This window comes from Catharus ustulatus, chromosome 3 (assembly GCF_009819885.2).
Source record: "Catharus ustulatus isolate bCatUst1 chromosome 3, bCatUst1.pri.v2, whole genome shotgun sequence".
NCBI classification, from domain to species: domain Eukaryota; kingdom Metazoa; phylum Chordata; class Aves; order Passeriformes; family Turdidae; genus Catharus; species Catharus ustulatus.
This window is the reverse complement of record NC_046223.1, coordinates 19,236,372-19,251,405: the sequence shown is the minus strand read 5'-3', so window position 1 is coordinate 19,251,405 and position 15,034 is coordinate 19,236,372. Positions and strand designations below refer to the sequence as shown.

At 40.7% G+C, this 15,034-nt stretch overlaps 1 protein-coding gene across 1 annotated transcript; it reads left to right on the top strand.

Moving 5' to 3' along the window:
• Positions 1–305: 305 nt before the first annotated feature.
• On the top strand, positions 306–13,252 carry FBXO28 (F-box protein 28). The gene is made up of 5 exons (XM_033055976.2): positions 306–526; positions 5,902–6,011; positions 6,988–7,126; positions 9,455–9,650; positions 11,505–13,252. Exons 1-5 carry the CDS (start codon positions 314–316, stop codon positions 11,897–11,899), a joined length of 1,053 nt encoding a protein of 350 aa, XP_032911867.1. The 5' UTR covers positions 306–313; the 3' UTR covers positions 11,900–13,252.
• The last annotated feature ends 1,782 nt before the right edge of the window (positions 13,253–15,034 follow it).

Below are 15,034 nucleotides of genomic sequence, written 5' to 3'. Positions count from 1 at the left end.
CCCTGGGCAGCTGTGCCAGCGCTCTGCCACCCTCAGCTTCAAAAATTCTCCCTCAGGTTGGCGAACTTCTCGTGTTTTAGTCTACGGCCCTCGCTTCTCTAGGCACCACCGAAGAGAACCGGACGCCATCCCTCTGACGGCTCCCCTGAGGGCAGGGGAGCGGCCCACGCCCCCAGGCGTCGCAGCCGAGCTCCCGGTTCCATTCGCCCCATTCCCTGCGGGAACGCCGGGGCGGGGCCCCCCGTGACGGCTGCGGAAGAGGCGTCACAGAGAGGCGGTGCCGTTCTCCCGCGGAGGAAGGACGGGCTCCAAGATGGCGGCGCCGGAGGAGCGGCTCGTGTCGGAGGGCGAAGGCGGCGCCCCGGGCTCGGCGCGGCTCTCCCCGGCCCCGCTGCCGGAGGCCGCCGAGCCGCTGACGCCCATGGAGCCGCCGCCTCAGAGCAACACGCTCATGGGGCTGCCCATTGTGGCTATCGAGAGCATCCTCAGCTTCCTGTCCTACGATGAGACGAGCCAGCTGCGCCTGGTAGGGGCCGCGGAGGGGAGGCGGCGGGGCGGGGGCCGCGCTGCGGCCGGGACCGGGCTCGGCCCGCCTGGCCCGGGGCAGCTGCGGGGGGCGGCGGCCCTGGCGTGCCCCGCCGAGCTGCTGCGCTCGCCGGGGAAGGGGCTGGATGGGGTGGGATGGGGCTTTATCCCTTCTCCGCTGTCGGTGTGCGCTTCCATGCACGCATTCCTAAAGCTCTTTTTACCGTCTCTTACTTCTTTCATTCCTTTCGCGCTCTGTGAGAAAGCACCGGGCTGCTGGAGGCTCATTTCTCCTAGTGACTGGTTGGGGCGGGCAGTCTATTGTGTCTCATATGTGTGTTTATTTTTACTTATAAGGTTTAAACCTACAAGTGTAGGAGGTGGTAAGCCTGCTGCTCCAAGAATCCTCCCCTATCTAGAAATGTGGGTCAAAAAAGACGTAAAAAAAAAAAAAGTCTGCCTTCTTCCAGTCTTAGTGGATTTGTAATTAATAACATATAGTATCTGCACCTCTGAACTTGATAATGCCAAAAAACCCCTCAGCTGTCAGTGAGGAGATCAATGTATATCAATATTTAACTGCCTGCATAAGGAGCTTGATGTAAACCATGTCATATTATGATAAGCTGCTGTCTTACTGAATCTCCTACGAGGTTGTAAATGGAATAATAGTGAGGGAATTAATGCAGCTTATGTAACTCTCAGTAAACGTGCATGCACTGTACTGTTCCTATTTTAAGAACTCGATTAGTCTAAACTGGGTAATATTACAAGTGTATTTCTGCAGGAAATTGGACTACCTGTGTCCTGGATCAGCAACCTGAAGTGTTGCATCCTGACTGTAACTTTAAACCAAAAGCTCTTCCAGCAAAAATCTGTTCTCATTTATACTGCTCCAAGCACACCAGTGCCTAAGTGTGTGCTGTCAGTCCCCTGAAGACTTCAGCTTTTTCTGTGAGAGTAGGTAGTGGATCTGTAAAAAAGATGTACTTTGAGAACCACAGAATTGCCTGAGTTAGAAGGGAGCCACAAGGATCATGAAAGTCCAGCTCCCAGTCCTGCGCAGGACATCCCCAAGATCACAGGTGGTACTTGCAGTTTGACCACAGGGAAGGGAAGGGAAGGACATCACATGGTGTTTGGATGTGCCACGTTTCAGGCTCGGAATTGCAATGTCAGGCACAGCCTGTGGCTGCACCTTTCCCGTTGCATCTTATGAATGGTAGTGCTTGTGGGAGCTCTCACAAATCAACACAAGGCTTTTTCTTTCTTCAGCACTAAGTGTAAGCAATGCTGTGTTGGGAGTGAAGGTGAGAGTAGGAGAGGTGATGGTGTCAGGACTAAACCAGCTGTTTAACTCTCACTGGCACTTAGGAAGTAAAATGTGCCACTTTTATGTTGTCTTGTATGGCACCTCCAAGTTCCTTTTCCCAGAAGAGGACTGCCTCTTTCAGAACTTTGAGAAATGTGCAGGTACCGACTTTGAAACATACATAGAACAATACTGGGCATAAAATGAAGGAAGCTATTCAGTTGGTCTTTCCCTGTTTTGAGTTTTTGAGTCAGTGACAGCCAAGAAAATTAATCTCCATCAAATTCCTAACTGTTCCCTTAAGCACATCAGAAGGCATTATGAGCATTCTTCTGAGAAGAAAGTAGCCTTTTGTTAAACAGCAGTAATGTAAAGAATCAAAGCCTTTCTGGCTTGAGCCCATAAGCTTGATCAGCTGGGTCTTTCAGGTGGCTGTTCAGAGCTGAAGGTGTTCTTTTGGCAGCTCACTGAGAGGCACTGAATGTTCTTCATAGCTCCAGGTGCTTAATTCTCCTCAGAGAATTAAGGTAGCCTTTAAAAATAGCAATGCCCAGGCATAAATTCATAATGAAATTTCATTGCTTGGGGATTTTTAAAGGTGGTAAGTAGCCTTTGGAAAGACCTGTGTGTTCCTGCTCTAAGAGCTGCTGTGCACAAACACTAAACTTTAGTTTTCTGGAGAACTGACTTGAGCTGTTTATCAAAGGTGAATGAGTGTATCTTATGATAAGGAGTATTGTGCTGAAGATACATTGCAGGAGCACATTAATTGAATGACAGGTATTAAACTGCCCAGGTCTCATGCATATTAGAAACATTCCCAAAAACAGCGTCATTACCTCTTAGAATCTGGGATTCCATGGGATAAAGCATCTTGAGGAAGGCAGGAAAATCCAGGATATCAATTGACCTAAACAAAGTTTGATCATACATGTTTAGAACAAAAAAATGTGGATTCCCTAAACACATCATTTTGATGCATTCTCTGGATCCCAGCATGGAAGGAATGGATGTCATAATGCACTTTTTATTTTGGATCACCTTAGCTCAGTGATCCATTAAAAAAAAAAAAAAAAGAAAAATTCTCTGAGTAGAATTGGGTTTTGGATCTACAGTGTACACAAGACAACAGACCTAGGAGTTGGCTGGGTGGGAGGATATAGAACACCAGAATGTTTTCAGATTGAAATGGAGATAGGAACATTGTTTATGTAGAGCATAATGAGGAGCATTATCTCAGGCATGAGATCCAGAAGTCTTTTTCTGTGACCAAAGGATGAGGTGAAGGACATTTCCTGCTTGTGATGATTGCCATCAGGCAAGGCAAGACCATGGGCCCCTCATTGTGCAAAAAGCACTTGCTTTCCTGAGCATAATGCTTTCTGCTATTCCTGGGGTTACTGCCTCTGAAAGCATCACTGAAGCACCTACTGGTTAAGCAGTGAAGTAGTTGCAAGGAACAGAGACTAAACAATGGGTATTCAGGGAAGAGTCATGTCTGAAATGAGGGAAATCTTGAGCTCTCAAACTTTTGTTCAGACAAAATGAATGAGAGGAAAAGCAGCAGCATTTTGCTTTCAGCCCTTTTGAGTATTTACTTCATATACTTCCTCTGATGATCCCCATGAGAGAAATACAGAAAACCCCAGAGATCCCAGTGTCTGAAGCTGTAATGCTCTGTGCATGCTGACAGGGAAGCTCACTATCTTCTCACTATCTTCCAGCTTTTGAAAGCTCCTTTTACTGGGATATTTTTAGTGACTTGCAAAAGCTTTGAAATTTTTACCTCAGTGGGATAATAATGTAATTCTTAGATTCCAGTTTCTTTTTGAGTCACATGTCTGAGCTTGGAAAGGCACTCCCATTCAGGCTGTTACTATAACAAGCATGATTAAAATCACACAATCCACAACCTCCTTCCATGAACACTCTAAGAAGGTTATCTTGGATTCTGACATGTGTCAGAATTGCTTAGATTCTGCATCAAACTTGTATTTATTTCCTGCACAGCATAAGTAAGGACTGATAGCTTTTGGACAGCATGGCTTTAATATTCCTAGTTTCAGTCAGTCTGTATTTACAGGCATTTGTATTCTAAAGTTTCTTGATGAAGTTATAAGCATTTTGCTACTTACTTTACTCTAAAAAAGGCATTTTATAGAACATGGTGTCAGTGTACCATCTAAGAAAAACAACATATATTGAATCTAAATACTCTAGGATATTTTATATTTGTTTTGGAGTTTGTTATCTGGTAGTGAAGCTTGGAAGAAATAAGACATTCTTGTGGAAACAGAAATTAATAGATTGTGTTTGCAAATGAAGTGGAAAACGAGTTAATAGGATCATAGAAAGCTGTTATCACACAAAAGTCAGCACACGAAGAAGCAACCTCTCTGCTTTTTACATGGACTTGGAATACTTCTCTAACCCTGAAACTTGAACACAGGGCTTGGTTGGACTTATCCTTTGAGGAAACATAGCCTCTTTCAGCTCTGTGACTAAAATAAGGAAATTTTCACCAAAATTGCAAATGCAAGGATATTTGTATATCCCTGCGAGGGCAGCTGTGCCGGCAGGGGTCACTGTGAGCGAGGTTAAAGCCCTCCCTGCGCGGGGCTGGAGATGTTTTCCTTTTGTGCCCGCTGCCGCCAGGGCTGCATAGCCCTGAGCAGGTCCCAGTTCCTGCTTCAGGGATCCGCTGCCACAGAGCTGCGAGAAAGCTGCAAAGCCTGGGACTCAAAAACCATTTAAATCTGAGCGCCCCTGGAGCTGCAAGCTCAGGGAGGAAAGAACGATCTCTTCCTTCCTGTAGGAAGGACCAGCATTTTTCCTTATACAAAGGAGATGATTTAATTGAATCACTGGATGTGGGGCAGAGTGTGCTGAAACTCTCCCTCTGCAGTTTGCCTGTCTGATCCTTCTTTGTTAACCAGAAGGATCTAATGCTGAGGAGCACAGGCAGATCCACAGTCACTGCTTAATGGCCTGTCCATACAGATCTGTCTGAAAGTGGTCAGTTCTACAGAACTTCAGCCAGCTGTGACGCAAAGCACAACTTCTTTCTTTTTATACAGAAGGCATTACACAAAGTAATTGCAGGTTTCTCTGGGAGAGCAGAGAATCTTCCTCCTGAAGGTATAAACTTTAAAGTTATGAAATGAGGCGTGTATGGAGGAAAGGAGTGCTTATTAAAAAAAAAAAAAGTGTATTTACTGGCAAGTGAGGTCACAGGGGGAGCTGTGGACTTAAGTACCTGAAAAACCCCAACAAAACCAAAGCAATTTCAAAGAACAGTTGGGTCATTAGGCTCTTGCATCTTCAGAACTGAATAGCAATTGCTTTAAACTTTTGTGTGAGTTGGCTTTGTCCTATAACTGGTAACATTGTGAAGGTTTGACTTTAGTAGTTTATTACATCTTCTGCAGCTCTTGGTGTCCCTTCTTCCTAAATCTGTGGGGCAAAAAAACCCTGAGACTATTAGTGTCCAGCATAGGAAATAAAGGATTCCTTTAAACAGAGAAGAAAAGACCTTTCTATACAAAAAGGAGAATCTTGTTCCATGTGCAATGTTTTAAGTGTGTTTTTAAATTTAATTGTGGTTGACTTCAAAAACATAAGCCTTAAATGTTGGAAGAAAACCACCATCATTTCTTATCTTTAAAGATTTCTGTTTTTGAGAGTACAAAATATTAATTTCATCTACCAGAATCACTCTGGAAACCATGCTAAAAGCCAGGCATGGGCATTTGCAACTTCCATTAAAATCAGAGGAAATGGTATTTGCTTCTAATAGGTGGCATTCAGCCTACTGTCTCTTGTTAGACAAAAATCAATAGATTTATTTGTGAACTGAGTGAAACGTAGCTGCTCCTTTTTGGTGTGTTTTTGGTGATCTTTGATGGAGATGGGATGCCTTAATCTCAACTGCAATTTTTGCTTGTTGAAATGGAGCAAAAAACAGTAAGATAATCTTTTGCTACCTGGCAGGTAGGGTTAAGATAATGGTAAAAGTGGCTTGTGGCCTTAATTGAGCCTTAAGATTTCTTTTTACTTAAATACAGGTTTGTAAACGAATGGACTTGGTTTGCCAGAGAATGTTAAATCAGGGATTTCTGAAAGTGGAAAGATACCACAACTTGTGTCAAAAGCAAGTCAAAGCTCAACTTCCAAGGTATGTACCAGTTAACCCTGGAATTAAATTTAATTGTGTTAGATTCATTTAAGCAGATTATCAAAAAGGAATTACTTTCTGGCTAATTCCTCTTAGATATCTTGAAAATTTGAGTCATGTTTACCTTTATTTCATTTTTTTTTCCTAAAAGTACCAAAGAACCAAAGATTTAATTACAGAATAGCGGTGTGAAAAGTGTGTCTGGTATTTCAAACAGAGAAGTCTGGGTTCTGTATTACTGAACACTTCTGGCAAATCAAGTGAGGATTCCTGGGAATGAATAAATGCCATTCCTTTTCAAGATCAACTGCCTTCACTCATGATTTATCAAAGACTCTGCTTTAAAAAAAAGGGCAAGGTTTTTCACTGGCAAGGAGTAAATGGGAACAAGGAGGAGGGATCTGACATGTGAGCATTACTGGAAACTGGTTTCTCACTACATCAATGTCTTTCTTCCTATTTCTGGTGAATAAGTGCAGCTGCTGCTGTATCCTATCAGATTTCCCAGCCAGAGTGAAGAAACGAAATGCTTAGCATAGAGATCCTTTGTCAGAGAACATTTCTATCTCAACCTAAACTTCATTGTAGTTCTTCGCTATGTAGACTTCACTACTAATATATTACATTTATTATTTCAATTGCATTCAAGTACTGACCATATGAGTGAGTGGGATAAAAATATTCACTCTGACTCAGGGTCTGCTGCTAGTTAGTACTGCAACCTTGTTGTTAAATAGTCCTAAATTACATGCAAAATTTTTGGAGGACATAAGGCATAGTAATTATTTAGAGAACAAATTTTGTCTAAGAAAGTGTAGTATGCTTTACTAGCTGGGTCTCAGTCAGTATCTTCCATTTCCATGAAGACAAATGTTAGTGGTTACAGGATTTTAAGGGTGAAATTACCTTCATAAATGTTACAGTTTGATTTTTGTGTCCTTGTTAAATCAGTGTCACCTTGTGGTCTGTTTTCCAGACGAGAGTCAGAAAGGAGAAACCATTCATTAGCTCGCCATGCAGACATCCTCGCTGCTGTAGAAACGAGGCTCTCTCTCTTAAATATGACTTTCATGAAGTATGTGGATTCCAATCTCTGTTGCTTCATACCTGGAAAGGTAAAATGTAGACTATATTATGTGAATATGTATCTGTGTTTAAAAAATAGGATTGTGTAACTTAACCTGGCACAGCCGGGGAAAATTGATATTGTGTGTGTGTGTATATACATATATATATATATATACTTGCAAACAAACGTACAAGCCAATACTCTGTTTTACCAGTCAGTCTGAATGAACTGAATGAACCAGGCTGTATTTAAATATTAATTATTTCAAATGTGATTTCTGCTTGCCCTTAGATTCTCTCTTGATTCTGACGTTTGACTTGTGGTTTACTCATCCTCTACAACCTTTTAGACAAAACGTGTGATCAGGCCATCTGAAAATGTAGTAATTGAGACAACACATAACATTAAACACTCAGTCAATCAAGATTTTAGGCACCTTTCTTAAGGGTTTCAGTACTTCAGGTTAATTGAATTGAGGTGTTTAGTATGTGAAAACACGGTTCAGTATTACAGTGGATGGTATATTTTTGTACAGTAGGTGCAAAGTGTGTTAAATGGGAATGTCACTCAAGTTCTGGTCTTTTAGAATACCAGCCCAGCATTAAATATAAATTATGCAGGCAAGATGTACATTGGAGATACTGATGTTTTATAAGCTGTGAAATCACTGGTCCACAGGGGAATTGACAAAATCATGCTCAGAGGAAGATTGGTACAGCTCAGGGATTAAATGAGATCAGTGAACATTATCCTAATGCTCTGTTCATTGATCTTTCTATGTAAGGTTTGGATATGTTGGTGTTACTTTTTTGTGGGCAGAGAACTGAATTGCAGTGAGATGAATGGAAAACTTACCTCTTGGATTCTGGGGAAGCATGAAGGCATTTATGCATCCAGTGGTAGGATTAGCTGTAGGCATGGAATGTATTCTTATCTTGAAGAAGTAACTATTTCTGTACACTCCTGTCGACTTGATAATTAATTAATTTTAAATTATATTTTTATTTGATTTTATTTTTTTATATACCATGTATTTTTAAAAAATTAATATAACAGAGTCAAATGAACTTAACTCCCTATATTTATGTCGTAAATGAGATACATTAAAAAAATGTTGCCCTACTGTTTTGAAGAGTAGAATGAAAGGCAGTACTCACCCTAGACCTGAGGTGTGCAGGAGTTGTGCTTGCTTTTCCTTGTAGGCACCATCTTGTAAGGACCTTGATTTTATTTTGATACAACTGCTAAAAAGTTTGTGGTGTTTTTTTTTAATTATTTACTTAGTGTGTTAGCTTGCTAGCACTGCTGCTCTCTCAGCACAGTTACCAGTTCACCCATTAATTAATATTTTGGTCAATCAGATTCATGGCTTAGTGTTCACTTACAGTCTGTGGTTTCCCTCCCACCTGCTTTGCTTCCCTCAGGAAATTTTACTCAGAACTGCCAGGAGGGAATTTGTGTCAGAATATGCTAATCTGGTTTGAGGTTCAGCATTCTGTGTGATAGCAGAGCACTGCTGCAAGGTTTTATATTGATGATGTTGTTGCGAACAGGATGTAAAGTAGATAAAATTAGAGAAGTCTTTTGTTGCTTGATGAGAAACTTGGGTCTTGTTTAGCTTTTGGGACTTTTTAGCTCAGCTTCCTTTATCAGAAGAGAAGGTGCAACTGTATTACAAGGTCCTTATTATGTGTGTTCTTCAGGAAACTCTTCATTCTTAATCCTGGACAAAATACCTGTGTAGCTTTGTCTAAGAGACCAGCACTCCTGTCTTGACCTGCCTCAGACTTTAATTCATGAATTAGTGAGACACCCTTCATCTCTGTATATCTCCTAACCAAAGGGCTTTATTTCCCAAACCTTTCAAGAGAGTTTTGTTCTATGTCAGTAGCAGACTGATGTTTTGTAAATTAATATATTTTGGACTTAACCTGAATTTGCAGTATTTTATATTTATGGAAGTGGACTTGAGTCAATATTTACAGCTCTTCAGGCTGACATAATGCTAATTCTTGCTATTCCAATTCTGTTTCTTAAATGGCAGGGGTAGTGACTGCTCTGCTTTGGGGCTTCTTGCTTCAGGTTCTCCTGAAGGAAATAGCCATGCTCTGCTGAGTATAGATTATGTAACCTGCAAGCCACTATGGCTGTACTTCAAATTTCACCCAATGAGCATTATTTCATGACTTTGAAGAGAGCTGTTGTGATAGGTTAAATTAATAGTTTCTCTGATATATCATGAACAGCACTTCAAAAAGCTGATCTGGAACTAAAACACAGAGTAGTGTGCAACTGTTATGTGGTAAAAACCCCTGAACAAACTGAAATAATCTTGCCTTTATCAGAAAATCCTAATTCTTCTTAAATGTTTTAGGTAATAGATGAAATTTATCGAGTGCTAAGATATGTAAACTCTACAAGAGCTCCTCAGAGAGCTCATGAAGTTCTTCAAGAACTAAGGGACATTTCCTCCATGGCTATGGAATATTTTGATGAGAAGATTGTTCCAATACTGAAAAGAAAGATGCCTGGGTCAGATGTATCGGGACGTCTAATAGGAACTGCCCCAGGTATTAATTCCAACATATAGTTAAGTTTTATTTAGTTTTTCTTAAAAACATCACAGCACTGTATGTTTTCAGAGCTCCCTCCTTTAAATGGGAGCTTTATTACATAAATATTGATAATACTTGTTTCTTAAGAATGCTAACTGAAATTCATTTGCTTTGAAATTTAAGGAGCCTTTGTACTACCAAAAGAACAGTCACTTGAATGTATGTTAGAATTATGCATAGTGTGTATTCTTTAAACAAATGCTTTTGTGCCACCAATGAATGAGACTTTATCACTGCATTTGGTTGAAATTTGGCACATGAGATGACAACTTGATGCCTTTTATTTGTAGGACAAGCTGCTGATGAATTTGTCTAAGCTGTAGTAGTACACAGTGGGCTAGAATGGGCTTTTTTTACTTTACTGGGGGTACTATTTTATGCACTAACCAGCAAAATAGCTACAGATAGTAGTGAAAAGGCAATTAAAATAACAGTCTATAAATAAGCCATTAAACTGGTCCTTCGTATATTCTGTCAGACTTTCCAGAACTTTTTTGAACCAAACTCTAAGGTAGTTGCCTCATGGCCAAAATTATCCTAATGGTAAAGAGCAAAAGATTGGTAAAATTGTAGAGTTTCCCCTATACAGGATGTGTTCACACTTTAGGAACTGTGAAATTTAACTCTCTAGAAAAATAACAGTAGAAATTGGGGGAAAAACACATCTTAAGCAAAAACAATAGGCCTAAGTGCAGATGCTTTTGTTTCTTGTATGTCCTGTCCATCCTTTTAGCTGTGTGTATGCCGCCTTTTAATTATATCCTGTTAGTTATACTTTCATTTTTTAAATTATATACCTTTTTAATTATATATGGGTTTAAATTTTTCTTTTAATTATATGTGTTAATATATACTGAGGAAGTATTGCCCAAACCCACAGCTGATGTCAATCGACTTTTCAAGGCCAAGGCTTTGTGGTGCATGAAATGCTTCTCTCTTGTTGAGGGAAGGGCATAACCTCTCCAATAGCAACCCCTTAGTGTCACCTAATGGCAGCTGTGCTGGCATTTCCTAACAGGAAAAAAGCAGGAAAAGAAGGATGGCTGTTCAGACTCTTCTTTCTGTAGGGCACTTAAAGTTGCACCTTGCTTGCACAGCGTTGCTAGAAGAGTATAATGACAGCAAAAGCGATAGATATCTTTTATGGCAGAAAAAGTGAAAGAAATTATACAGTAGCTGTTAGTCTCCTTGATTTGCAGGAACTTTATTAGAATCAACAGTTCCAAGCTCAGATTCCAGTATGGTTTTAGTGCTTAGGAGGAGTGATTCTAAAGAAGCATGGAAAATAAATTCCTTTCTTCTAAAATGTAAGTTATGCTGAAATACCTTATTAAGTTCCAAACTACAAATTTTTAGAACTTTAGCTGTCTGCAACTAAGACAGTGGAATTTTGCTGGTCTAATGAAAGATCTTTATCCAGCCTTAACTATTTCATGTTAATTAATTTATAGATGCTTTGTGGGGTTTTGTCTTAATATCTGTGGCACTAAATCTAGATGACAACACAATAGTTGTACACAGTTTTTGATACAGCAAGAGGAGGGGGGCTTATGTACAGGAAATCAATTATGTACTTTTTTCCAGACTACTGAAAAGCTGTAAGTATTTTAAATTAAACTGGTTTTGCTCTGAGATTACCACATGTTCTTGTTAGACACTTAAGTGACTGTAAATCTGTTTAACCTGCTCACATAACTTGCCATGGGTATTCAGATTCATGTGTGGGGAGTAGGGATAAGCAAAACATCAACACTGGGACCCCGTTTGTGCCCGTAAAATGCCGAGTATTAATCACAGTTCTCTCTGAAGTTCCAGGGCCTTCTGCAGCACTGACAACAATGCAGCTGTTCTCCAAGCAGAGCCCTTCCAGGCAGGAGGTCACCAAGCTGCAGCAGCAGGTGAAAGCCAACGGCACAGGGCTGACGGCGCTAAAGCGGGAGATCTCGGAGCTGCGCGTCAAAGTGCAGGAGCAGCAGAAGCAGCTCCAGGATCAAGACCAGAAACTGCTTGAGCAAACCCAAATCATTGGGGAGCAGAACGCCCGCTTGGCCGAGCTGGAGCGCAAGCTGCGAGAGGTGATGGAGAGCACAGTAGGGAATTCTTCGGGTTCCGGCTCAAATGAACAATCTCCCAGGAAAAGGAGGAAGGCGGTGGATTCCACGGACTGTCCTAGGAAATCTAAACGCCTTCGGAACAGAAAATAACTGGGGAGGAAATGGCGCCTTCAGGAGGATACACTGCTCTAGTAGCCCAAGCAGGCCTGCTTGTTTGGATACTGTGACCAGCTTCATGGTGTCACTTAGGCTGCTGGCTCTTCAAAACACCACTTCGACTTGAACAGTAATTTTCTTTCATCGACTTTTCCCCTGCTTTCTATATGGGTGGGCCTAATGCACAGAATCTTTAAGATTTGCAATAGCTACATACTAACCAGACCTGCTCTGTTATGTTTTGAAGGGTTAACCTTTTTTTCCGTGCAGATGTGTTTAAAGTAAACTTATTTGTGTTTATGCATATGTTCACATGAAATCTTAAATAAATTGTCTTAACTGACTAAATGGTTAAGAGTAAAAACAGATGTCCTGCTCACTTGAAGGAAAGATCCGCTTTTAAAAACCTTGTTTTTGAGAACTTGACCTTTTTTGTTACAAGTGACCTTGTCTGGAATGTCTGAAAAGTAGTTAATACTTTTTGGGGTTCTCTGTAATGAGTAAAACTGACTTCTTAAGCTGCAGTATTGGCTATATATTTTTGTAAACTTCCATGGAAGGGCCTTCTATCCAGTCTTCACATGCACACACCCTGGTTCTAGGTCTTGGGAGCCATATTCTACATTTGCATGGATAGATGCATGTACAGCTTAGTCAGCCTGCCAAAAGCACTTGCCTGAAACTGTTCCAAACTCTGGGAGAGAGCACAGAGACGTGTCAAGCAATTCCTTTGTTCCTCAGCCATAACTCAGTCTCTGCTTTCAGCACAGCGGCTTCCTTGCAGCGCGGCGGTCTGGGGAGGCGAGCGGCAGGAGCGTTTGAGCCTGGGCTGTGTGGCTGCCACTCGCCCTGCCTGGAAGGCAGGGATTTACTGTTAGCCAAAGCTGGAGAATGGAGAGGCTGCCTGTGCATCACTTGGGTCAAAGGCCAACACCAAACACCTGCAAATCGTCCCTGGAGTCACCGAGCTCTGGGAACACCATTTGAGTGAAATGCTGTATTATGGGAAAACTTAAACTTATTTTGTGTGTCTGTGTTGGGGTTAGGGTGGAAATTTCTCTGTAACACTGATGACAATATTCTAAGCTTTCCTTATCCTAAAAGGTAAATCACTTCAGACTTCACTGAAAAGGTAAATCACTTCAAAGCTTTAATTTCTTTTGCACTTCTGTTTTGAGCTTGTAACTGGAAAAGCATGTCTTGCACTGTTCAGTCTCTCTGGTCACTTTAACCACCTCAGAGTTGTGTACAGTGATTATTCCCCCCTGCCATCTGTATATTTTTGGAATCTTATACAAATACCATTGTCCTTGGTTTTGTTTTAATGTACTAAACTATGTAGCTTTATAATTTGACTTACGTTTTCTTTTTTAAACCATCTGCTCCTTTGTCTTTAGGTGGTTCTGAATCCAACTTGGTATGGCACTGAAAATGCAAACGCTGCATTTGTAGCTGTTCACAGTCTTGGTGTTACTGCTGTGGGTTAAATGCAAGTTCATTAGGCTGTCAGCATAACCTAGTGGTTATATTTAAAGCACCAAACAAATCAGAACTTGTCTGGCCAGATGTTATGCAGTTGCGGAAAACTGACGTTTTTCCTGAAAGCTAAGCTACCATTTTTACTTCTAAAACATAGTAGCTCATACCAGAAGTAACACTGCAAATGCCTAATATTTGACAGACATTTAGCTTTCAAATAAACTTCTCGAGTAGTTTGAGCCTTTTCCAAAAAAAGGGCATTTTTCTGGAGCATCAAGGAAATCATAAAAGGCTGTCTAAGAGCAGAGTCAAACAGTTGAACGAGCACTTGCTTGTACTGGTTTTCTACAGCTCAGAATGTTTTTTACAGGTAAGTCTTGAAGATAGATAGATACCTTCTATTCAGCTTAAAAATATCGGCATATACCTTAACTTATAAAGGACAATTTTGAGTCAAAGGGTCAGCATGATAGCTACAATTACTGTGTGATATAAATTCAGTGAATGGTTATTTGTGATAAAAAATTCCTGTAATGGACTAACTACCATCTATTTGTGGTTAAATACTTCCAAACAAATATAAACTTGTGAATTGAATTTCCTGAAAAGGTTTATTCATACATTTTGAAAATTTTTCAGTTTAGTTTCAGGTTACTCCAGAGTAGCATTTCTGGATGTGTTGGGGAATCTCTGGCTATTCCTAAACTGAGCTGGAAAACAACAGCCAGTTGTTAGGGGAAATGTTCTCTGGGAACAGTGCCAACTTGGAACCTTCAGCTCAAGGAAGTATCAAGTGCTCCGGGATTGCAGGTGCATCCTGCTCCTCCATGTGCTGATAGTGAAATGGAATGAGCCTGGTGAAAATTAAGGGGGAGAGGGGATGTTTACAAGGCAGCTTTGGGAAATTCCACAATAAAGGTACACACCAGTGTTTTCTATTTCACATCCCAGAGAGGGAAATGTCAGATGGCTCTTGCTTGGAATGTACACCAGAAAAATATACACATGGGAATAACAGACTGAAGTAATTCTTTGGACAAAATAGCTGGAACATTAATTTCTGACACCATATTGTCCCTCGTTAAATAAAAAGGATGAATTTTGCAATATATGAACAAGCTGATGAATCACCTGAAGTGAAACTAAATCTGTTCACTCTCACTGCCTGTGCACATTTATGTGAGTTGGTGTATCAGCCTCGAAGTAGTGTTGGCACTGATTAGTGATTGTATCATCTGTTCAAAGGAGAGCCTTAAACCAGTGAGACTGAGATGTAGTTTGCAAAGTTACATGAAGTATTGGTTTATTGGAGCTGCTGTTCAGTTTTAGTACTTTTATCAAGGAGTGAAACTGAAAGAAAGGTTAGAGCTGACAGGGAAAGCAATTTTAAGTGCCTTATATTTAGTTTCTTAAATTAACTTAAAACTACTGAGGCCAGCTTTACTGCTTTTCTAGAAACAGCACTTGCTTAGAAACTGCTTTTTGTTTCATAATAAGGTTGGGGATTTTTTTACAAGTTTGGGTACCTAGTGAACATGATGAAAATCACACCAAAAGACACCATCATGGTGCTTTTTTGAGGGAAAAGTTGCTTACAACAAGGTCTTGCTTCCTAAATTGAAACAGCTTCTATGTAACTACAGTGTGTGA